General features: G+C 46.4%; 1 protein-coding gene across 2 annotated transcripts in view; it reads left to right on the forward strand.

Annotated features, from left to right (window-relative positions):
- Window positions 1-22,877, forward strand: part of HS3ST5 (heparan sulfate-glucosamine 3-sulfotransferase 5) — a 255,255-nt gene extending 232,378 nt beyond the window's left edge. For both annotated transcript variants that reach the window (XM_041756147.1, XM_041756156.1), the window contains exons 4-5: window positions 13,596-13,734; window positions 20,228-22,877. In XM_041756147.1, the coding sequence (XP_041612081.1) occupies window positions 13,628-13,734; window positions 20,228-21,158 (1,038 nt within the window). In that variant the 5' untranslated portion in view covers window positions 13,596-13,627 and the 3' untranslated portion in view covers window positions 21,159-22,877. The remainder of the gene's footprint in view (window positions 1-13,595; window positions 13,735-20,227) is intronic.
- Window positions 22,878-23,678: the final 801 nt, after the last annotated feature.

Raw genomic sequence — 23,678 nt, forward strand, 5'->3', positions numbered from 1 at the left:
GTGTTTCTTTTCAGGGTGGGGGAAATGTTCTAAAATTGATGATTGTAGTGTAACCATGCAACTCTAAGTATACTAAAATCCACTGAATTTATACTTATAAATGGGTGGATTTCATGGTATATGAATTATAGGTCAATAAAGCTGATAACGAAAATAATGCATTTAAAAAAATAAAGCTGATGACAAAAAGAATATGTCTGATGACAATACTAAATGTGGATAAATCTAAACCAAAAATAATTGTGCAAAACAGTAATAACAAAAATACTGTGTAACTTACAAGGGGCTGAGGAATCAAGCTGGAATGGAAATCCCGACCAAAAGTGTACATATGAGTTGGGAGGTGATTGGAGTTAATGTTCTAAATTCACAATTGGCATAATGATCATTATACTTGGGAATTATTCGATTAACTGGTTTATTTCCTCTTTTGCTCTTCCTGGTGAATCTGTCGCAATCCTTATCCTACTGGAATATTTTTCCAAGAGGAACGGATGATCCAGCCAGAGAGACACAGAAAGCATATTATTCAGTCGAAATTACGTAATATCTCTTTCCTCTTTTCCAAGTTTCATACTTTAACAAAAAGTATTTTATCAGTCTTTCGAAACCCAGAGCATCCAAGGATTAGATGTGCACTAAGGAGTGAACATTAGATCCTTATAGTAAAACTAATGCCACATCTTCATGGAAAGAGGATGAGTTTTCCCAGCACAAATATGAAGTCACTACAGCTGTATTTTATTTTGGACTCTGCCCGTCATCTGCCAGGTGGACATGAGTATCTTCCCTACGCCAGGCATTGGCTTTCTTATCTAATCTGTAGAATGGAGAATAAAGTAGGTATGTGTGTTTGTTGTGTGTTGTTGTGTGTTGTCGTGTGTTTGTTGTGAAAATCCAGTAAAATAATGTTTGAACTAGAACTTGAAAAACTATAAAATGCCACACAAATGGATAGTGGTATTCTGAATTGTGCTTTTGTGATGATTAAGTGGAAAATAAGAAGTCTGTCTGTAAAGGATTCAGGAGTACCCATTCAAATTCCCATAAATTTTACATTAAACAGGGTGAATTTTCTCAATCCAACTTGGTAACTTAAACATGTGCGTTCATCTATATGTAGAGTCTACTAATGGTTTGATTCTTCACTTAAAATGGTTAATGTTAAATCGGCATCATTTTCAGTCATTGTAAGAGAAATATATAGCTTAGTCTTACTAAGATTAAAAGGAGAAAGTCACTGCGGAGAAAGGATAATGAGAACTGCAATCAAATAAAAAAAATCAGCGATAAAAATACCACCGTGCTTTTCACTTATATATGGCGTTAAAAGACGCCGTTTCTTTGATCCTCACCAAAAACAAAACATTTGTGAGAGAGGAAATAAGACGTGAAAATTGACTTTCTGACTGGTAGTGACTGTCACACTTGATTTCACCGGGTGTGACAAGCCGCATATCACAATAAAGTTGACGTTCCCTGTGCAAGGGTGGAGGGAAGAGCTTATCCGGGTAACTTGACCTTTTGTGCAGCCTGCGCCTGAGTTACTGGAGTGACCTCCCTGGGCCGCGACAGGTGAACTTAAATACCTGGATCCTTGCTTCCTCTCCAGCTCGCACTTTCCTAGATACACACAGGATCGGAGAAGGAAAGACTCTCCTGAACTCACCGGCAGGGCGATTCACGGAACCCCAGCAGCTGCTCAATGAAGTGAAGAGCAGCTTGAGGTTCCCCCTGGGAAAGGCACCTTGTTGCGTAGACGTCAGCTGCATCTAGCCACGAGGTCCTGGAGAGTCAGAGAGAGCGGGACTCTGTGCCCAAATACAGTTCGGTTCCCATCTCTTTCCTTAAGGCCTCGATCTACTCAACGAGACCCCCGAACAGAAGCAGAACGGACCCGCTTCTTCTAAGTTGCTTGGGTACGAATGCGAAGGGAGTGTCCCCCGCAGCGGGAGGCCCAGAGGCCCAGCCAAGCTCACACGATCGTGGTAGCTGTGCGGGATCAGTTGTGTGCGTGATACCGAAAGCTGAGCGGAGGGAGGCCACGGAGAACCCATTTGAAAATGTGGGATTTGCTCAGCGCCGCTGCTGCAGGATTTCCCAGGAGGATAAGCACTAAAGCTCAGCGCAGTCACCAACTCCACAGTTCTGTATAATCCATCGGCTTTTTTCCTTTTCGTTTCTAACATTGACCCTTCACGGTTAACTGAAGAAACAAAGAGCTAAATAGCTCCCTTAGCTGTTTGATAGAGCAATTATGAGCATCCTGACTGATGCATTTTCTGCTTAATCTGCTAACAATTGGTGTCCATTTCCCTCAGTCTACACCCTGGCTCCACATTCGACTTGACACACGCGGAACACTGCTTCCGTGCCCTTGTCCTGTGCCCCTCCTCATCGGCTGCTTTCTCATTACAGCTCTCTCATTTGATCACTGTAATAGAAGAAAAGCGAGTTCTTTACGGCGATTTTCCTCTGCTGCCCTTGGCTAATTTTTTTTTCAAAATGTGATTCCTGCGGGTTCTCTGGCAGCTGGGCAAATTGAAAGCTAATCAGTAGAATCTTCCTTAAGCGTCGGTATCTTTTCAAAGAAATTTCATGTCTGAGAATGAGAGGATTGTTTTTCACAGGAATAAGCAGTATAATGGGATGGAGCCGTCTTGAAAGGGGTCAAACTGTTCAACCCTGGGGGATAACAAGAAAAATTGAGGTTTACTTCAGGCACTAATTTCCCCCCCCCCGCCCCGCCCCGCTGCAGTTGTCCTTACTTCCTTATCCACGAATCTGTCATTGTAGGAATGCTCACGTGGTGCTCATCTAGGGGCATCCCTTAGAGTAAGAGAACGTTAGCCCCAGAAGGCACTGCTGAACACATCCCTTCAACACCCTTTCTTTCTTGGGTTAAAAAAAAAAATCTGGGAGGTTAAGAGACTTACCCACAGTCACATAGCAGGTGAGTAACATAAACTCCCTAGGTTTTTTGCCTAGAAGAGTGGAGGGGGTGGGGAGATAGTTTTCAGGCCACGGAAGGAGCCGATGCCTATAGTCCTTAGGTCTGTTTTCCCATCTGTGTGACAGGGATGATGACACTTCTTCCTCCCACAGGATTTCTGCCCACTAATCTATTGTAATGAAACCCCGTATTGCTGTTGTGTGTGCTTGTGTGTGTCAACATCATCCTTGTGTGGCACTTGCTGTCCTGTAGATGTCGTTGGCTGTAGGACGGTAAAACTGCGTCCTGAAGGCTGATGCCATTTTTAGTATTGGGGATCCAGGGAAGATACGAGCCTCAGGGAAGGCCACAGAAGTGGAAGGAATGAAGGGGAGCGGAATTCCCAGCTCTGTAAGAAGACGTGAAGGGCTGTGTTCATGTGTGATGGGTCTTAAGACAATGTCCACCTCTTGAGGCCAAGCATCTGGAAAGAGGAGGAGGTGCCGCTGACTATGAAGAGTTATAGCCAACATACAAGTGGAAGGCCTCCCCGGAAGGCGGAAGGTCTCACTGCAGGACTGTGCACGTGATTTGTACAGCCCAGTGCAGAATGAAAATGTGGGGCCTCTTGTTCAGAAATTACAGAGAATTTGAAGACCGTGACAAGAAAGCATTAAACCAAGCATGGGATCCTTCTGAGTACAGAGCCCCATACAAACGCACGGGTCACATACCCACGATGCTAGTCCTGTTTGGTCACAAGCACTTAACTTGGCAAAGTCTGGTCTAAACATGCTCAGCGAAGTCTTCACTCAGCAAAGGGCTTTGAAAAGAGGAGTCTTGTTAGAGGAAGAATAGTACCTTTTAGAGAGTTGGTTTGCCTGTAGCTACTTGGATAGCAGGCAGGGACCTTCCATGGGGAAAGTGGATCTTAGGGCCAAGAGACGGGTCTGGGAGGTCCAGCAGACCCTGAGCTTGTGGGAAGTCTTTGTTCTCTGCCCTCCAAGAGGATCTGGGCTCTTGTGTAAGAGAAGATGCAGTTTTCTTACACTTTTATCAAGAACTGGCCTTGAATACTAGAAGACAGCAACAGACATGATGCGTGTGTCTTTGGTTCTTCACATTCTCCGTGGTGTCTGCAGTGGCTAGCGCGTGGTAGGTCAGTAAACATCCGTAGAGGACCAGGGACATCGGGGGTTATCTTAGTGTCAGAATTTGGTGGAGCCCCTCTGCCCTTGAAAGAAAGATCCGAGTGGCAAGGGAAAGTGGTGCCCCTGGTAATAAAAAGAGGAAATTTTTAAAGCATGTGACTAATACTGCAATTTAAGAAAATGTTAGCCTGCCAAGAATGGACAGCTTTTGGTATTATTTTGCATACAAACTAATTGTAGATTATTTTATGGATTTGCTCAACCTTTATAAGATTTTTTTTTAATACCTTTTGCTGTACTGTCCTTTCACCATCAATGTTACGATGGATAATAGCACTGCATTCTTTCTTGTTAAGCCCTGGTATTTAGAGAACATAGGCAGGGGCTTGGTGCGGGGAGGAACTGAAAGGAGGCACCGGAAGCTGGGGAGAAATACCTAGGAAAATGAGAACAGAAAAGAGCCGCAGGGGCCTCAGAAATGAAAACAGACCCCTACCGGAAGGCAGGGGCGTGGAGGAGGCTAAAAGAGAAGGGGAACCTGAGAGGGGGGCTCACTCTGTCCCCAACTGCGCCTGGTTGCATGCTGCACACATGGTGGGCGCTCAGGAACAACTTGATGAATGTACACGGGAGAAATGATTGGAGCATGACCAGCAGAGTGCTGGGAAATCCTTAACAACCAGCTCGTGGGGACAGCGATGATTCCTAGTAATTAAATCCCTTCTCCCTCCAGTTTTGACGTCCAATTCCACCATGAATTCACTGAATGTGGACTTAGAGATGCACAGTAGTATCCTCTCTGTACAGATACAGTAGACTTCATCCCAAGGCATAGAGATAAATAGGAAGATGTAGTAAGATAATTAGGAAATAATGAGGTTTTAAATATTTATTGCCTTTGTTTTAATTTATTTAATCGTGAATTTCTATAAGGTAATTCTTAACTATGGCATTAACAACTGGCTTGCCAGGTACGACCCAGCTGGAGCACTCCGATGGATGGGCCCTCACAGGACGCTACTGATGTTATGTAGAGAGCGCTTTTCCAATTCTTATTTCTTTAAAGGAACTGAGAAAAGAAAAGTAAAATACGAGACAGGATAAGTAAGGAAATGTAAGTTGTTTTGTGTGCTGAAGTTTGTAGATACAGGTGTTGGGGGTTGTGTGGAGCCGCAGTGGAAAGGAGCATGGGGTCTTTTGAAAACATGCGGATGATAGGGACACATTAAAGTGCATTAAGTCTGAAGGCAACATGATCAGATTTCTGTTTGGAAAGATCACTCTAGCAGGACGCCTGGGTGGCTTCATGATTGAGCGTCTGCCTTCGGCTCAGGTCATGATTCTGGGGTCCCAGGATGGAGTCCCACATCGGGCTCCCCACAGGGAGCCTGCCTCTCCCTCTGCCTGTGTCTCTACCTCTCTCTGTGTGTCTCTCATGAATAAATAAATAAATACAACCTTAAAAGAAAGGGGATCCCTGGGTGGCTCAGTGGTTTAGTGCCTGCCTTTGGCCCAGGGTATGATTCTGGAGTCCCGGGATTGGATCCCACATCGGGCTCCCGGGACTGGATCCCACATCCAGCTCCTTGCATGGAGCCTGCTTCTCCCTCTGCTTCTCTCTCTCTCTCTCTCTCTCTCTCTCTCTCTCATAAATAAATAAAAATAAATAAAATCTTAAAAAAAAAAAAAAGGAAAGACCACTCTTGCATCAGAATGGAGGATAATTTGAGGCAGGAAAAAAAAGTAATAGTGAGGAGACCAGTGAGGAGCCCATAATACTCTAAGGAAAAGAGAACATGGCTTGAAGCAAGGCACTCACAAATGTCCATGCAGAGAAGTAGGTCGATTCTTGTAGTATCTTGGAGGTAGAATTTCACTGGCTGATTGGAGCCCAGAAGGAACTCCAGGGTTTTCAGTGTGGGCAACCCCGTGGGCAGAGGGGGTGCTGCTCACTGAGATAGAGAGGGGAAGAGCTGAGAAAGGTGGGAAAGGGGTGGGGTGATCACGAGAGGTCAGCAACAGACTTAATCAAGATCTTACAGAGATGAGCACAGAAGAGTCTGAATCAAACAGCAGTAAAAAGCAATGTTATTTTGATAATCGACTATAAAATTTATCAAAAAGTAAGTCAGTTCTGGAATTATGGGGAGGACAGATGGGGTTCTAAAGACCCTGGTTGGTCTTAATTAGAAATGATAAGGTAAGGAACCTCCACACCATTTCCGCAGCGACTGCATCAGGCTGCGTTCCCACCAATAGTGCATTAGGATTCCTTTTTCTTCAAATCCCCACCAACACCTATTGTTTCTTCTGGCTTTGATTTTAGTCATCCTGACAGGTATGAGATGATATTTCATGGTGCTTTTGACTTGTATTTCCCTGATGATGAGTGATGTTGAGCAACTTTTCATGTGTCTGCTGGCCATCCAGATGTCATCTTTGGAAAAATGTCTGTTCATGCATTCTGCCCATTTTTTAATTGGATTATTGGGCGTTGACTTGAATAAGTTCTTTACATATTTTGGGCATTAACCCCTTATTGGATATATCATGTGCAGATATCTCCTCCCATTTAATGGGTTGTATTTTTGTTTCATTGATGGTTTCCTTCACTGTACAAAATCTTTATGGAGGTTCCTCAAAAAAAAAAAAAAAATAGAATTACCATGTGATCCAGTAATTCCCCTACAGAGTATTTACCCAAAGAAAATGAAATCAGTAATTTGAAAAGTTATATGCACCCCTATGTTTATTGCAGCATGATTTACAATAGCTAGGATGTAGTTGGAAGCAGCCCAAGTGTCTATCCATAGATGAGTGGATAAAAAGAAGAAGTGGGGTGGGTGTACGTGTGTGTGTGTGTGTGTGTGTACGCACAGTGGAATATTATTCAATCATAAAATGAATGAAATCTTGTCATTTGCAATAATGTGAATGGACCTTATAAGTATAATGCTAAGTGAAAACCATCATTCAGAGAAAGACAAATACCAGATGATTTCACTCATACGTAGAACTTAAGAAAACAAAGAGACGAAGAGACTTCCAAAAAAATAGATTCTTAAATAGAGAGAACAGACTGGTGGTTACCAGAGAGGTGGAGGAGGGGGGAAAAAATGCATGAAATAGGTGATGGGGATGAAGAGTACACGTATCCTGATGAGCACCGAGAAATATGTGGAATTGTTGAATCACTATGTTATACACTTGAACTAATGTAACACTGGATGTTAACTATACAGGAAATAAATATATAAATAAAAATGCTAAAAGAAATAAGCAATCAACCAAGGATTGCTTGATATGTCACAAATGACCTCTCCATCAAGACAAGAAAAAATAAACCTGAAAGGACTATAAGTGAATTAAAAAAACGTTGTAACATAGCAACCAAAACAACGGAAGAAGCAAAAGTAAGAGAAACGGTATGAAAACCACTTTGTAACATACTAAAAACATTATTTTTCCGTAAGAACAGCATCTTTCATTTTCGTCATCATCGTCAACACTTATTAATATTTTCCCTTGATTTTATCAGGTTCAAATCATCCAAAATGCCCCTGTCGCTCGCCCCTCCATGGAATCTCTGTTCCTCTTTTACTTTTTCTCACCTTCCCATCTTCTACCGCAAGGTTCAATGGCAGGTAATTTGGGTGGCGTTAACCGGTTGCGTCTGCTCTCATCAATCAACAAACAAGTATTAGTTAAGGGTGTCCCAGGGGAGCTCTACGAGTGGCATTGCAATCAAGGGGCCACGTTCTTTGGGGTCAGATAAGTCTGAATTTAAATTCTCCTTCCGCAGTTATCAGCTACACGCCCTCGGGTAAATAACCTGCTCATCTCTCTGCTCCTTGATTCCCATCAGAGGAAATAAAAGAGAACACTTCACAGCTCCCTTGCATAACAACATGAGATAATAAATGGGAAAGAAAGGAACAGAGAGCGGATTGCCCAATAAATGTGGTTCCTGTCCACTCCATAAGGCTGCTGCTAAATGAGCTATCACGCAGCAGACCCTTAATGATTTCCTTGGAATAATTCAGCTCTGCGAGTCCTGCCGTCTCTAATGAACTCTGCTGCTCTTGTCTCTGTTACTGTCTTTACTGCTACCAGGGGCTTGCGGTAACCATGTCTACAGGCTTTGGAGCAGCACTTAGACATGGCTTTATTATGATTATTTTTGAGTTCCCTTATTTCTTTGCTTCAGCTTGGGAATCACTTCTCTCTTTGCTTGGTGCCGCTCTCAAGAAACAGCCAGATGTCTGCACGATGTGTTGTTTCTGGCCGCGGACTCTGTTATTTAGATACTCTGCTCTGTTGGGCAAGACACCGGGCCTATTAAAGCTTTAGGAATCTGGAGAAACTCTAATTGTGCTGTTCCTGGCACACCAGATGCAAAACGCTGAGAGCTTAAAAACCGGAAATGAAGGAGGGCTCAAGTGTCACGGTTTGGTCTCTAACCTTTTTTTGATAAGGCATAAAAAGAAATAATAAGCTTCAAAAAAAAAAACTTTATATAAATTGCCTATTACCAGTATGATTGATGTGATGGAAATTTTTTAAAATAGCCATTAAACCAGTAGAGCTAAGGGGAAGGAACTTGCGGGTTGGAGGAGCAGTTGACCTCCCCAGTTTAATACCATGTTCGGTGAACCACGGGAGGTGAGGCTTCTCTCCAGCGGATACGCCCCGAACAAGAGCAATGACTCCCCACTCCTAAGACCCCACCTGGCAGGGTCCTCGGATGGTAGAGACCGAGGGGCACCTTCAGGGTTACAGCAGCTGAGCGCCTTTGGTGTCCCCTGGGCAGGCCTTCCTGGGGGGCTGCGAGGACCCTGCCTCTCAGGACGTCCTGTCGGAGACTAACCTCAGAACACACATCCTAGAGTGTGCCCTAGAGACACTTACTAGCAACCACTGGCCTGGCTTCCTCATTTCCGACAAATTCCAAGAGATTTCAGCCTAACAAAGTAAGTGTTGACTTCTCGTCCTTGTCTTTGGTGTTTCTTTGCTTTGCCGCCCTTTGCTGTCTTGCTTTGAAGAGGGAATTACAGCCTTAGCGTTCCCGTAGGTAACAGTCGTTTCCATTAAAAGTTATTTATGTATAAAAAAAAGAGGGGGGCTTACATTTTTTGCAATCTAATTATATTATTAACGAGAACTGCATTTATTTTACTCTCTCCCTCTTTAAAGTGCATTGTGAGAACAAACATATCAGCCTCCCGAGCTCTGTCAGGCCCCATTTTTGCAAAGTGCCCATATATTCACAGTTTTATCTCACATCGTCTTACCCAAGGCTCACGTCATAAGAACGCCGTGAGATAAGCATTGTGATCCTCACTGTGCAGATGAGGATGCCAAAATTCAGCGAGCTTCCATTCTAAAAGTAAACCAGGATGTTAATCAGGGTCTCGGACTCCTAACCCAGGGCTCTCTGCACTTCACCACGGATGCTCCGTTCACAGTAGCTGAGCCCTTGAATAAAAGCTCTAGTTCTCCTCGGCCTCCTAGTAGACACGGGGGTGCTTTGGAGGTGCAGCAGGCCTGCCGTCCGGAGGGGAGGCAGAGCAGGAAGGCATTTGGAGAAGCCCCAGTGGGCCGATTCAAGGCATCTCAGACATGAGCTGGACTGGCTGCAGCTGCTCGTCCCACGGGGCAAAACCCCCATGGTGACAACCAGACTGGCCATAAAGGACCATCGGGGGGAGGGGGGCAGTGGAGCTTTTGGCCAGGAGAGATCCTCAGTGGCTGTAGACAGAGCCTCAGCCTTATGTGCAGTAAGGTGTCATGATCCACCATTTCCCAGATGACGTGGGCATCTGTGCATCGCCGTCAAAGGCTCGAAAGCTTGGTTGTGACATTCCCCTGGGTCTTGGGCCCCTCCCTCCACAGCCTTCCCAGCCCCGGTCATTTCTCCCTGCATGCAAGCGTCTCCCCAGGGTGGAGCCCCTCCCACCCCCGAATGGCAGTGCACTGGGATTTCCCTCCCAAACTGCCCATCCGCCACGATCGCCCTCTCCGCCCTCTCCGGGGAGACACTAACAGGACCTGGGAATCCTGAAGAAGGAAAAGTGCAGGAGCCGTGCCGGGCCAGTGAGGACGCTGACGAAAGCAGGGAGACGAGAGTGGACAGGTCTGAAAAGCAGGAATGAGGCTGACCTGGGGGAACACAGGCTGGAGTTGGGGAGTTTCAAGAAGGAAGGAGGCTGGCTGTCCGGGCTGGGCCCTCGGACCGAAGGGCCTGTGCTTTGAAGAAGAGATTGGACTTTAAAAAAAAAAAAAATATTGTATTTATTTATTCATGAGAGACACACAGAGAGAGAAGCAGAGACACAGGCAGAGGGAGAAGCAGGCTCCATGCAGGGACCCCCTGGGACCAGGCCCTGAGCTGAACGAAGGCAGATGCTCAACTGCTGAGCCACCCAGGCACCCGGAAGAGATTGGACTTGATCCAGCGAATAGCTGAAAACCAACGGGGGACAGAAGAACTGGGGTGAGGAAGGAAACAGACCACACGGGCCATAGGAGCACGTCCCCAGATGGTAAGAGATGAGGGGGGTAGGGAGTGCCTCAACAGGATGAGGCAGGAAGAAATTAAGGAGGAGGAGTTTGACAAAATTGGTGACTTGAGAGAAACAAAAAAAGTAGACAATGGGGACGCCCGGGTGGCTCAGCGGTTGGGCGTCTGCCTTCAGCGTGGAGTGTGATCCTAGAGTCCCGGGATCGAGTCCCGCGTCGGGCTCCCCACAGGGAACCTGCTTCTCCCTCTGCCTGGGTCTCTGCCTCTATCTGTGTCTCTGATGAATAAATAGATAAATCTTAAAAAAAAAAAAAAAAAAAGAAAGAAAGAAAGAAAGAAAGAAAGAAAAGAAGAAAAGAAAAGAAAAGAAAGAAAAGAAAAGAAAAGAAAAGAAAAGAAAAGAAAAGAAAAGAAAAGAAAAGAAAATAAAATAAAATAAAATAAAATCTGGGATTTTCACTAAAAAAAAAAAAATAGACAATGCCTGTGATTAAGGTGTGTATGTCATTGACTCCACTGTGAGAACAAAACCACAACAACAGCAATGGTGCAAGGTTAATTCTGGCTCGTTGGCCTGGGATCTCTGAGGGCGGCGGGTGCGCGCTCACCGTAGGGGACCCGGCCCGTCCAGCAAGGCACACAGGATCGGGGCTCCCCGTCAGCTGGCTTCCTGGGACCTGTGATCCAGGAGCACGCTCAGCCGTGGCCCAGAGCTACGCTGCTGCCACAGTGGGGCAGGCGCTGCCTCTAACCCGGCTCCCCGGAGACCCAGCACCTCGGAGACCCTGACCCTAAGAACCGGTCCCCGGAGACCCTGACCCCCAGAGACCTTGATCCCCGGAGACCCGGCCCCTCGAAGAGCCGGCACCCGGGAGACCCTGACCCCCAGAGACCGTGACCTCCGGAGACCCTGACCCCTGGAGACCTGGCACTTGAGAGACCTCGACCCCCAGAGACCTGGCCTCCGGAGACCCTGAACCCCCGGAGATCCAGCACCCACAGATCCGGCCCCTTGGAAACACAGCACCTCGGAGATTGTGACGCTGGAGACTGTGACCCCCAGAGACCCGGCCCCTCAAAGACCTGGCACCCAGGAGATCCCCCGGAGACCCTGATGCCTGGAGACCATGATCTCCAGAGACCCGGCACCTCGGAGACTGTGACCCCCGGAGACCTTGACCCCTGGAGACCCGGGACTCGGGAGACCTTGGCCACTGGAGACCCCTGGAGACCCGGCCCCCAGAGGTGGAGGGAGACGGCCGGGGCGGGCAGCCGGGGTGGCCTTCCCCGGGGAGGTGGCCGCGCCCCCCTTGGCAGCGGGCTCCGCAGCTGGGGCGGTGGGCAGAGCCAGCGACCGTGGGAAGCAGGAGGGCCGCCGGGGGCCGGGCGAGGCGCCACCACTGGCTGCTCCTGGGGCGGCTGCCCGTCGGGCCTCTCGTACCGCTCGGCGCCCCTCTGCGTCGCTCTGGGTTCACGCGAAACTCAGCCTCCCGAGGTGCAGAGGAGCCTCACCCCACGCCAGCCCGTAGCAATACACCTTGGAGCCGCGACGTTACTGGTACAAAGCTCACTCCGTTCTCCGCGTGGGGGCCGGAGTGGGGACGTCAGAGACCGTCCCCATTTTACAGACAGGGAGGGAGAGGCCCCCGCAATCTAAGAAGCCCACATCTCTGACCTTTCTTTCTTTCTTTCTTTCTTTTTTTTTTTTTTTTTAAATTTTCTTTCCTCGACATTTATTTCTACATTAACATGAATTAGGTTGCATCCTCTGGTCGTTTTGCGATTTCGTCTCACATTATTACTTGTTCAAGGGCTAAAACTCACTCAGGGTGTTTTCTGGAATCCTCCATAAACCCAGTAGAATAGCTGGGAATGTTCTTGGGGCTCCTAATCTCGATGAAGGAATGAATAGACCAATCAGTCCACCCCAGTGTACCCCTTGCCACCTAGCAAACGTGGAAATACCATTGCAAGAAAATAATTTCTACCCATGACCCACTGCTGCAGTCCCTCTTCTTGGGTTACTACTTTGAGTTTCAATAAGAAACAAACAATCTTATCTTGAAAGGGCGATTGGATTTATTTTTAATAAGAAAGGCTGAATCGGAGCTTGCATTTTTTTCCCCAAAAATTTAATAACGGCACTAGTAGAGCCTTACATTCCTCCGCCAGCCTTATTTCATGAATAAGAGTCCAGAGCTTCCAGGTAAGCTTCCGTCATGACAGGAGAGTGAGACCCGTATGGGCAAATCTGTTTAAATCCATCGAGGGCTAAGAGGGGTCCCCACAGCAGGGGAGCCTGTCTCGGCATCTCTCCAGAGTCCCACCGTCCAGTTACGGCACCGGGCAGAGGAGGTGAAGGGCAGCATCAGGTCACCTTGAGCCACTGGCCTCCAACATCTGAGGGCCTGAGAGTTACGGCTGATAACCTCGGAAGGTAAAGAACGAGCCTTTGGTCTTGCCTCCCTCCGCAATTAGAACTAAACAAAACCAAAAAACATGCAAGTAACATATGTCACTGCAATGCCCCAGAGGATCACTCGCTGAACCGGAATTTCTACGTTTGTCGGGTTGTTCCGGGGCAGGACCCTCAGCGTACTGCCTGCCCCACCGGCACCCCTCAGGTCACCCAGTTGCTCATTTTATCAGCGTTCTTTGAAGGACTAATAATAACAAATGTGTGTGCGTGTTCTCTCTCTCTCTCTTTGTATATATGTATGTATGCACCTTAATTCACTTTGACAATTGTCCAACAGGTTCCATCTAGTTGGGAGCGTCCCCCGGTTTAGCCTTGGATGTTGTAGCCTGGGTCGGGGAGAGGAAGGCAAGCTCTGGTAAATACCTGTCACAGCCCCAACATTGTCAAGGTCCGTACGGGATCTCTTCCTCACGAAGCATCACTTGATCACCCGTAGCCCCGTCCGCGGCTGTGACTAGTCCCGGAGCCTCTGGGACCTGCCGCTGACGAGTGCCTCCTACCCCTGTCTCTCAGGCCGCAGGAGCCCTGAAGGTTGATGGAGGGCCATGCTATTCAAACAGCAGGCGTGGCTGAGACAGAAGCTCCTGGTGCTGGGAAGCCTTGCCGTTGGGAGTCTCCTGTATCTAGTCGCCAGAGTTGGGAGCTTGGATAGGTAGGTGCTTGGACACGGAGGTAGGTAATTGCACCCAAGCCCGTGTGACTGCAGGGGTCTCCCGATTTAAGCTTCCTTAGGACTTCATCTTAGATCTACCCATTTATTTTCCACCCTCAAAATTGCCAAGGAAGGGGATCCCTGGGTGGCGCAGCGGTTTGGCGCCTGCCTTTGGCCCAGGGCGCGATCCTGGAGACCCGGGATCGAATCCCACGTCGGGCTCCCGGTGCATGGAGCCTGCTTCTCCCTCTGCCTGTGTCTCTGCCTCTCTCTCTCTCTGTATGACTATAATAAATAAAAAATAATAATAATAAAAATTTAAAAAAAAATTGCCAAGGAACATGGTTTTCTGCCATCTTGATTTTGATTTATTGAGCCTTTAAGAGAAAGAGAGCCTGGTTGCTCAAACCAAGGCGTTCGTCGGGATCCACGGGTATTCTGTGTGCGTTGACGTTTGTTTTCAGAGAAGGGATAAAGCCATCCACGGTACAAATGGCATTTACTGGAGCTCGGTGTGGTCTCTGTGCGCCTGCTGTTGCCTCCTAGCCGGGCAAAGTAGGGACGTTGGATTTATTTCTCTCCATTGTTGGCATTTAGGAGGGAGCAGTTAACGTGCTGCCGTGAGAGTGAGGATCACACGTGAGCCTGTGAAGCAGCTGCCCAAGTGGGGAATCCAGCGCCCTGGAAGGGCGGCTGCAGGCCGGGGGAGTTTTGACCGTGTTAACCAGGTCTGGTTCCCAGGAGCTGAGAGTAGCACCCGCTGAGGAGGCCGTCGCTCAGAGGAATTGCCCAGAAAACAACCGAAAATCCAGGGAGGGGAAATTCACGGAGCCACCCCGGGCTCCCAACGGGCGCACGGTGGCGAGGCACCCGCTGGCGGAAGGCCCAGCAAACATCAGCTGCCTGCACCTTGCAGTCTCTGGACCGTCCCACATTTGGGGTGGTTGGGAAAGGCGGGGAAGTTCATCTCTGCAATGGGAAGCTCCCTTCTTTGCCCTTTAAAATGAATCCTCACGTGGGAAACACTAAAAAGGATCCTCACGTGTTCTCTATGAATTCGGTTCCCATTCTCCGTGAAAATGCAGCCACGCTTAAAAATGAAAGTATCTTCCGTGCAGTTTTCTAATACAGAGATCTTTTCACTGGGTTATTTAACGAATCCTATGGCAGCGGTTTTCATTTTCCTTCAGCCAGTGTCAGTTTTGACCGGTCAAGGGAACCCCTCGGATGCTTTTCAATCCGAAATTCTGAAGTCAACTTCGCGCTCACTGGTTGCTAACTCTGGGGAATGGCCTAATCCAGAGCTTATCACTGACTTCAGGTAGTTTCCCCAAAGTGGTACTTAGTTATTCGTGAAAAGCTTTGAGGTGGGCACCACTGTCCTGTGTCCCTAATGGAACTTTTATGTCAAGTTCTTCCCAATACCTATCACTAGCTTCCAGTCGTTTGCTTTTTACTGAGCGATTGATCCAATGATCATTAACACAGTAGCCATTCAGTCGAGGATTCTTTTCATTTTTTTCGGTGTCCAGTCTCTAATGGGATAGCTTTTGGACTTTCTTTCCTAAAACCTCTCATTTGAGAGTTTGATGAACAAAATTATGTCTGACGTTGACACACACTCGGGCCTATCCTTTAGTCACTGAGGACCCTGCTCTCCGGGTGGGAGACTGAGCCCAGTTCCTTCTACTGTCCCTTCCAGTCCTAAGATTCCATGTTTTTTTCCCCATGTCTGAGGCCCATGCCCAGAATTTACTCTTCAGGAAATGGAAATAATATATTTTCTCCTCTCATGAGTTAGGAAGTCAAAAAGGCAATTGTTCCTTAGGGTATGAGCTCCCACGGTGGAAGGTAGAAAGTGGAAGGAAGGAAAAGAAGGAACAGCCCCGAGATGGTCTGTTTCAGCCTTTCTCGGCCAGGATTGTGCAAGAGAATCAAGTCCTTACAGAAAAGGATCTGACTGACTACTTCCTCAGTTCTCCCAAGGACGGCACCTGCATCTAGATGCACGGGAGAGAAGTCTCTCTATTCCACTCAGTGGATGCTGTAGGGAATCAGGGCTTAGTTCTCGACCAGAACCCAAAAAGAGCTAAAAGATGGATTTGTGATATTCCAATCAATGTCACAATTGAAAATATCTTTAACTAATGTATGTGTTGCTACTTCTGTAGCTTCCATTTATTTTGTTTGTATATATATTTTTTATTGGAGTTCAATTTGCCAACATAGAGCATAACACCCAGTGCTCATCCCGTCAAGTGCCCCCCTCAGTGCCCATCACCCAGTCACCCCAACCCCCTGCCCACCTCTCCTTCTATCACCCCACCCCTTGTTCGTTTCCCAGAGTTAAGAGTCTCTCATGTTCTGTCTCCCTTTCTGATATTTCCCACACATTTTCTCTCCTTTCCCCTTTATTCCCTTTCACTGTTTTTTATATTCCCCAAATGAATGAGACCATATAATGTTTGTCCTTCTCCGATTGACTTACTTCACTCAGCATCATACCCTCCAGTTCCAGCCACGTCAAAGCAAATCGTGGGTATTTGTCATTTCTAATGGCTGAGGAATATCCCATTGTATACATAGACCACAGCTTCTCTATCCATCATCTGTCGATGGACACCGAGGCTCCTTCCACAGTTTGGCTGCTGTGGACATTGCTGCTAGAAACATCGGGGTGCAGGTGTCCTGACGTTTCACTGCATCTGAATCTTTGGGGTAAATCCCCAGCAGTGCAACTGCTGGGTCAGGGCAGGTCTATTTTTAACTCTTTGAGGAACCTCCACACAGTTTTCCAGAGTGGCTGCACCAGGTCACATTCCCACCAACAGTGTAAGAGGGTTCCCCTTTCTCCGCATCCTCTCCAACATTTGTGGTTTCCTGCCTTGTTAATGTTCCCCATTCTCACTGGGGTGAGGTGGTATCTCATTGTGGTTTTGATTTGTATTTCCCTGATGGCCAGGGACGCGGAGCATTTTCTCATGTGCTTGTTGGCCATGTCCATGTCTTCCTCTGTGAGATTTCTCTTCATGTCTTTTGCCCATTTCATGATTGGATTGTTTGTTTCTTTGCTGTTGAGTTTAATAGGTTCTTTATAGATCTTCGATACTAGCCCTTTATCTGATATGTCATTTGCAAATATCCTCTCCCATTCTGTAGGGTGTCTTTGAGTTTTGTTGACTGTTTCTTTTCCTGTGCAGAAGCTTTTTATCTTGATTAAGTCCCAATGGTTCATTTTTGCTTTTGTTTCCTTTGCCTTCATGGATGTATCTTGCAAGAAGTTGCTGTGGCCAAGTTCAAAAAGGGTGTTGCCTGTGTTCTCCTCTAGGATTTTGATGGAATCTTGCCTCACATTTAGATCTTTCATCCATTTTGAGTTTATCTTTGTGTCTGGTGCAAGAGAGTGGTCTAGTTTCATTCTTCTGCATGTGGATGTCCAATTTTCCCAGCACCATTTATTGAAGAGACTGTCTTTCTTCCAGTGGATGGTCTTTCCTGCTTTGTCAAATACTAGTTGACCAGAGAGTTGAGGGCCAACTCTGGATTCTCTATTTTGTTCCATTGATCCATGTGTCTGTTTTTGTGCCAGGACCACACTGTCTTGATGACCACAGCTTTGTAGTACAACCTGTGATCTGGCATTGTGATGCCCCCAGCTGTGGTTTTCTTTTTTAATATTCCCCTGGCTATTCGGGGTTTTTTCTGATTCCACACAAATCTTAAGATGTTCGTTCCAACTCTCTGAAGAAAGTCCATGGTATTGTGATAGGGATTGCATTAAATGTGTAAATTGCCCTCGGTAGCATTGACATTTTCACAATATTAATTCTTCCAATCCATGAGCATGAAATATTTTTCCATCCCTCTGTGTCTTCCTCAATTTCTTTCAGAAGTGTTCTGTAGTTTTTAGGGTATAGATCCTTTACCTCTTTGGTTAGGTTTATTCCTAGGTATGTTATGCTTTTGAGTGCAATTGTAAATGGGATTGACTCCTTAACTTCTCTTTCTTAAGGGGATCCCTGGGTGGCTCAGCGGTTTAGTGCCTGCCTTCGGCCCAGGGCGTGATCCTGGAGTCTGGGGATCGAGTCCTGCATCGGGCTCCCTGCATGGAGCCTGCTTCTCCCTCCTCCTGTGTCTCTGGATTTCTCTCTCTCTCTCTCTCTCTCTCTCTCTCTCTCTCTCTATCTCTCATGAATAAATAAATAAAATCTTTTTTAAAAATTTTTCTTTCTTCAGTTCCATTGCTAGTGTATAGAAATGCCACAGATTTCTGGGCATTGATTTTGTATCCTGCCACACTGCCGGATTGCTGTATGAGTTCTAGCAATCTTGGGGTGGAGGCTTTTGGGCTTTCTATGTACAGTATCATGTCATCTGCGAAGATGGAGATTTTGAATTCTTCTTTGCCAATTCGAATGCCTTTTATTTCTTTTTGTTGCCTGATTGCTGAGGCGAGGACTTCCAGTACTCTGTTGAGTGGCAGTGGTGAGAGTGGACATCCCTGTCATGTTCCTGATCTTAGGGGAAAGGCTCCCAGTGCTTCCCCATGGAGAATGATATTTGCTGTGGGCTTTTCGTAGATGGCTTTGAAGATGCTGAGGAATGTTCCCTCTATCCCTACACTCAAATGCTTTCTCTGCATCTATTGAGAGGATCATATGGTTCTTGTTTTTTCTCTTGTTGATATGATCTATCACATTGATTGCTTTATGAGTGTTGAACCAGCCTTGCATCCCGGGGATAAATCCCACTTGGTCATGGTGAATAATCTTCTTAATGAAGTGTTGGATCCTATTGGCTAGTATCTTGTTGAGGATTTTTGCATCCATGTTCATCAGGGATAGTGGTCTATAATTCTCCTTTTTGGTGGGGTCTTTGTCTGGTTTTGGAATTAAGGTGATGCTGGCCTCACAGAATGAGTTTGGATGTAGCTTCCATTTAGAACTCTAGCGTATTAATCTTGTTAACAAATTTATAAAAACAAAATTCAGGTTTTTCTAAAATATTAAATGTAAACCTCATTATTTTTACACTATTCCATATGTTCATGGTTTCCACAATGAGCATGAGTTGTCTATGAAATAACAAGAAACAAACACCATGAACGAGAATATGTGAATATCGTTTTCCACAAGCACCACGATAGATGTTCAAACAGGCCATACGCTTCTCCCTTAGTTCTGCAGAACGTCTTGGTGTGACAAAGTTTTCCCCTTCTCCGTTTAATTGTATACATTACGGAGATGAGAATGGTACAGTAGGTTCTCTTGGGAAAAGCACGAGACAGCCTCATTGCCTCGGAGACTCCAAGTAATTAGGATCGCTAGAAGCTTCAGTTGGAGGATTGGCTTAACAGCCATTTTGACTGATGTTACAGCCTTGAGCAAGAAGGCTAAAATGCCTTTTCAGATAAACTTAGGGAAGTGATAATGAATTTCAGTTCGGTTCCAGACTATTACCCAAAAGGAAACTGCATTTGCCACCCATAGACGTTGGCCATGCCAAATCGAGCAGTAACCCTAGTCTGATGTCATTATGATTATTACCACGCCTTTCTCTCTGACAAAAGCGCTGGTGGTGGTTCATTCCTTAGAACAGATCCTCCTTTCTGGCTCCGTCCATTGCATTCCTCCCTTCCTACGCCAGAGTCCCTGATTTCCACGGGCTTGGCACTGAGGACCCGAAGCTTCTGGCTCTGCCGAGGTCTGGTTGATTTCTGGTCCCAAGAGTGGGAGGTGATAGCGCTTGCTGATGGCATTGGCTTTGTTCCTACATTCAGCAAAGTAAAAACATAATCTCGACCCCTTTAGATAGAAAGAGAGAGGAGAGAGAGAGAGAGAGAGAGAGGCAGAGGAAATATAGTATTTGCCTAGCTGTCCCCAAGGCCAGCTGTCCCCAAGGCCAGAAATTCTCATAGAATGAAAAGCTCAGCAAGCGCCAAGATTGGATCTTTGCAGGTTAGTGATCCAACTAGCCACGGGCGGAGACTGGGACCTCTATTCAGAGTAGATCTCAGAGATTTCTGAGACCCACATGAGTGCTGCTAAGCTGCAAGAAAACCGTACCACACGAAACCCAGGAGACATGGCCTCCCCGCCAGCCTTCGGCCTCGCAGCTGAAGATGACCTTCTTCTGCCTTTCACGATTTCTAAATGAAGTTAACTGGTGAGCTGTTAAAAGGCTATTAGTATGGCTGGTGTCACTTGTCTGTCCTGTGCTGCGAACATAAGTACACGCTGTAGTCAATTAAGTGCTTGGTGAATAAAAATTTTTAAGGAGCACTAATAAAAATAATCCCATCAATTATGTGTGCTCCATTTAATACAGGGTTGCTTAAAATAAAATTTCCCAAACATATGTTCATTACGGATGGCAGCAGGCTGGGAACCAGTGGTTTTATTTACGCATTTAAAGTCTTGCTCCAACTAGGGAAGCAGAAAAATGACAAGTCAGCTGCCACGAGCTTCTAAAGGCCTCTCTCTGTTGCTTTCAGGCTACAACCCATTTGCCCCATCGAAGGCCGATTCGGAGCGCGCAGCCAGGCCGAGTTCCCTCTCCGCGCCCTGCAGTTCAAGCGTGGCCTGCTGCACGAGTTCCGGAAGGGCAATACTTCCAAGGACCAGGTTCGCCTCCATGACCTGGTCCAGCAGCTGCCCAAGGCCATTATCATTGGGGTGAGGAAAGGAGGCACCAGGGCTCTGCTTGAGATGCTGAACCTCCATCCCGCTGTGGTCAAAGCCTCTCAAGAAATCCACTTTTTTGACAATGATGAGAATTATGCCAAGGGCATCGAGTGGTACAGGAAAAAGATGCCCTTTTCCTACCCACAACAAATCACAATCGAAAAGAGCCCCGCGTATTTTATCACGGAGGAGGTTCCGGAGAGGATTTACAAAATGAACTCATCCATCAAGTTGTTGATCATTGTCAGGGAGCCAACCACAAGAGCTATTTCTGATTACACTCAGGTGCTAGAGGGGAAGGAGAGGAAGAACAAAACTTACTACAAGTTTGAGAAGCTGGCAATAGACCCTAATACCTGTGAAGTGAACACCAAGTACAAGGCGGTAAGAACCAGCATCTACACCAAACATCTGGAAAGGTGGTTAAAATACTTTCCCATTGAGCAGTTCCACGTTGTCGACGGAGATCGCCTCATCACGGAACCTCTGCCAGAACTCCAGCTCGTGGAGAAGTTCTTAAATCTTCCCCCGAGGATAAGTCAATACAACTTATATTTCAATGCTACCAGAGGGTTTTACTGCTTGCGATTTAACATTATCTTTAATAAGTGCCTGGCGGGCAGCAAGGGGCGCATTCATCCGGAGGTGGACCCCTCTGTCATTACCAAATTGCGCAAATTTTTTCACCCTTTCAATCAAAAATTTTACCAGATCACTGGGAGGACATTGAACTGGCCCTAACATGACAAGCCCCATAACACTGTGTGTTGTGGCTGGAGGCACACAAGGTCTCCCTCTAGCTTAAAACATGCACTTTTCTTAGACACAACTATCCAAGTCATTTTTCCACGTGCACTTGTACATACACCGTGGGCGACCAAATAGAAGATGGATTCTTTTTCTATTGAAAATCCACAAAAAAAAAAAAAAAAAGAAAAAATGATTTGCTGTCTGAGTAGTTGCATCTTTGGAGCTATATACAGAAAGGAAAGGTGGTGGTCTTGGGGGGGACAGTGGCGTCAGCTGTTCTCCAAGAGTTAGTCTTCCTTGGAGCCAGAATCTGTGCCCGCTATTTTCATAGAGTTAAGCCAAAAGATTATGCGTGAAGACGGTACGGATGGCTGTGAAGCTTCGGGAAGTAGAGGATTCGGCCGCGCGTTCTCCTCCAAGGGAAAGCCGGCTCTGTAATCCAGACACTGAATCGGTGCCGCGAGAACAGAAAACGCTATTTTTCTTATCATTTAAAAGAATGTCTCGTCTCATAGAATTGACATTGTTCCAAAGTTCCCGTGGTGATTTTGCACTATTGTTTTCTCGTACAGACCATGGTGTCACTTGTAGCATGTCAGCCACACATCTGGAAGTCGAGGTCCTTTTACGTCCATGTTCTGTGTCAACGAAGAGAAACGTCATGTACATAATGTATATTGTTGTAAATACTGGTTTCACACTAAGTAATTCTATTTTGTAAACTGAATATGGCTATTTAATTTATTGTGAAAATTAAATTTATTGTGGTATTTAAAAATGGAATGGATTAAAATTACTCTATGTGCAACCTTTTTTTTTTTTTTTACTCACTTTGTTTTACACGCCCCCCCCCCTTGCTGGCTCCCCAAACCGAAGCTGTTTATGCGCATAAGAGCGCGCCTGGAAAGATGCGCGTCTCCGTTGGATTTCTATACCCTTGTGAAAATGTCTTTATGAAGTGAGGTTGAGTATATTACAAAAAAAAAAAAATCTCAACCATCTGGAAATCTAGTAATAGAGCCACTTCAAAGAACACTAGCTTACTCTGCGACGACTGCGTAACAATTAACTTACTTGCGATGGCTGCTGTGCCGGGAGAGAGAAATACTTTCCCATAATCAAGGCCTAGAAGAATCACGATTTTATTTGAACCTCTAATCAGAGTCAGACCAGTCGAGAAATTAAATAAAATCAGATTAGGGAACTTGTGTGGCCTCTGTACTGAAAGCTGCTGATGCTACAAAAATGAATACAAACTCTCAGAACTCCCTCTTTGAGACGGAAAAAAAAAAATAAAAAGTCAGTCTGCTCAGAAATGATCAAATGCATAGTGCTGCTATTACTGACATAAACATATGGCTCGTGTTTCCATCCAGAGAAATTAATGCTAAATTGGGTGCTTGCTAACATCAGATACACTGTATCGCGCTCTTAAATATAATTCAGAAAGCCGCGGAGAGAGGTGTCAACAACAACAACGAAAAGATGGATTTTTCGCAGTCGTGGCTGCTGATCCAGTTAGAAGACGTTTGAGGGAGTTTTGCTCAGCGTCACACTGAGGGTGCCCAGACACGTCACAGCAGAGTACAGCGGATTCCCCCTCTTGCTTGTGCTAAGTGTTGGTTCTCTCCATGAGCTGTTTCTCCTGTCCAGTGATTTGATGGTGAACTTTCCTAAATAAATAGCCCTTTCCCCTCCGGTGTTGGTATATATTGCTTCTCAGGCCGCAGCCTTAGTGACCACGACTGCCGATCCCCCAGCACGGAATAGGCAACGCAGCAGCTCACCCCGCCGGGACCTGGGGAGGACCTGGGGAGGACCTGGGGAGGGGGTCGCGGGTCTCAACGCCAGGCCCTCTAAGCCACGGGTGAAATCGAACCCAAGGAGCGGAGCCGCGTTAGACGTCCTCGGGCCTCTGCTCTCCACTAGCCCTCAGCCTGGACTCTGAACACGCCACCTTCCAGCGCACGATCACCTGCTGTCACTGATTCTATTGTAAGTCTTTCGAGAGTGGTGGCAGCTCATACAGTGTTACACCAGTGACTGTAAAAATTACCCCCCACGTTGGGACCCTGATGTCTCAAAACCTCAGCCTGAGTACCCTCCCCCCCAATAAAATTGAGACAAATCGAGACATGTTTTTAAAATAGTGGAAGTTATCAGTGATGAGCTTATATTCCAGACTGTGTCTTAAATTCTGCTGCTGCTACCAACAGTGTGTATTATCAGTTTATTCAGAGACTCTATTTGACTCATACTGACTTTTCCAGTTGGTTATTTTGAGCTCAATAAGCCAGCATTTATTTCTTCACCACACTCAGAAAAAAAAAAAAAAAAAGCTCTGATTGCCAATAGTTGTGCTTCCTGAATAAGTTTGAGGATTGTTTTAGACCCCAGGGCCTCCCCCACGGGGACCTAAAGCAGAAGGCCTGGCTTAGGAGGACGTGTTGGGGGCAGGTTTCATTTCACCGAAATAAAACCAGCCACAGCCACTGCTGACTGAGCAGCCCA

This window comes from Vulpes lagopus, chromosome 1, assembly GCF_018345385.1.
Source record: "Vulpes lagopus strain Blue_001 chromosome 1, ASM1834538v1, whole genome shotgun sequence".
NCBI lineage: Eukaryota > Metazoa > Chordata > Mammalia > Carnivora > Canidae > Vulpes > Vulpes lagopus.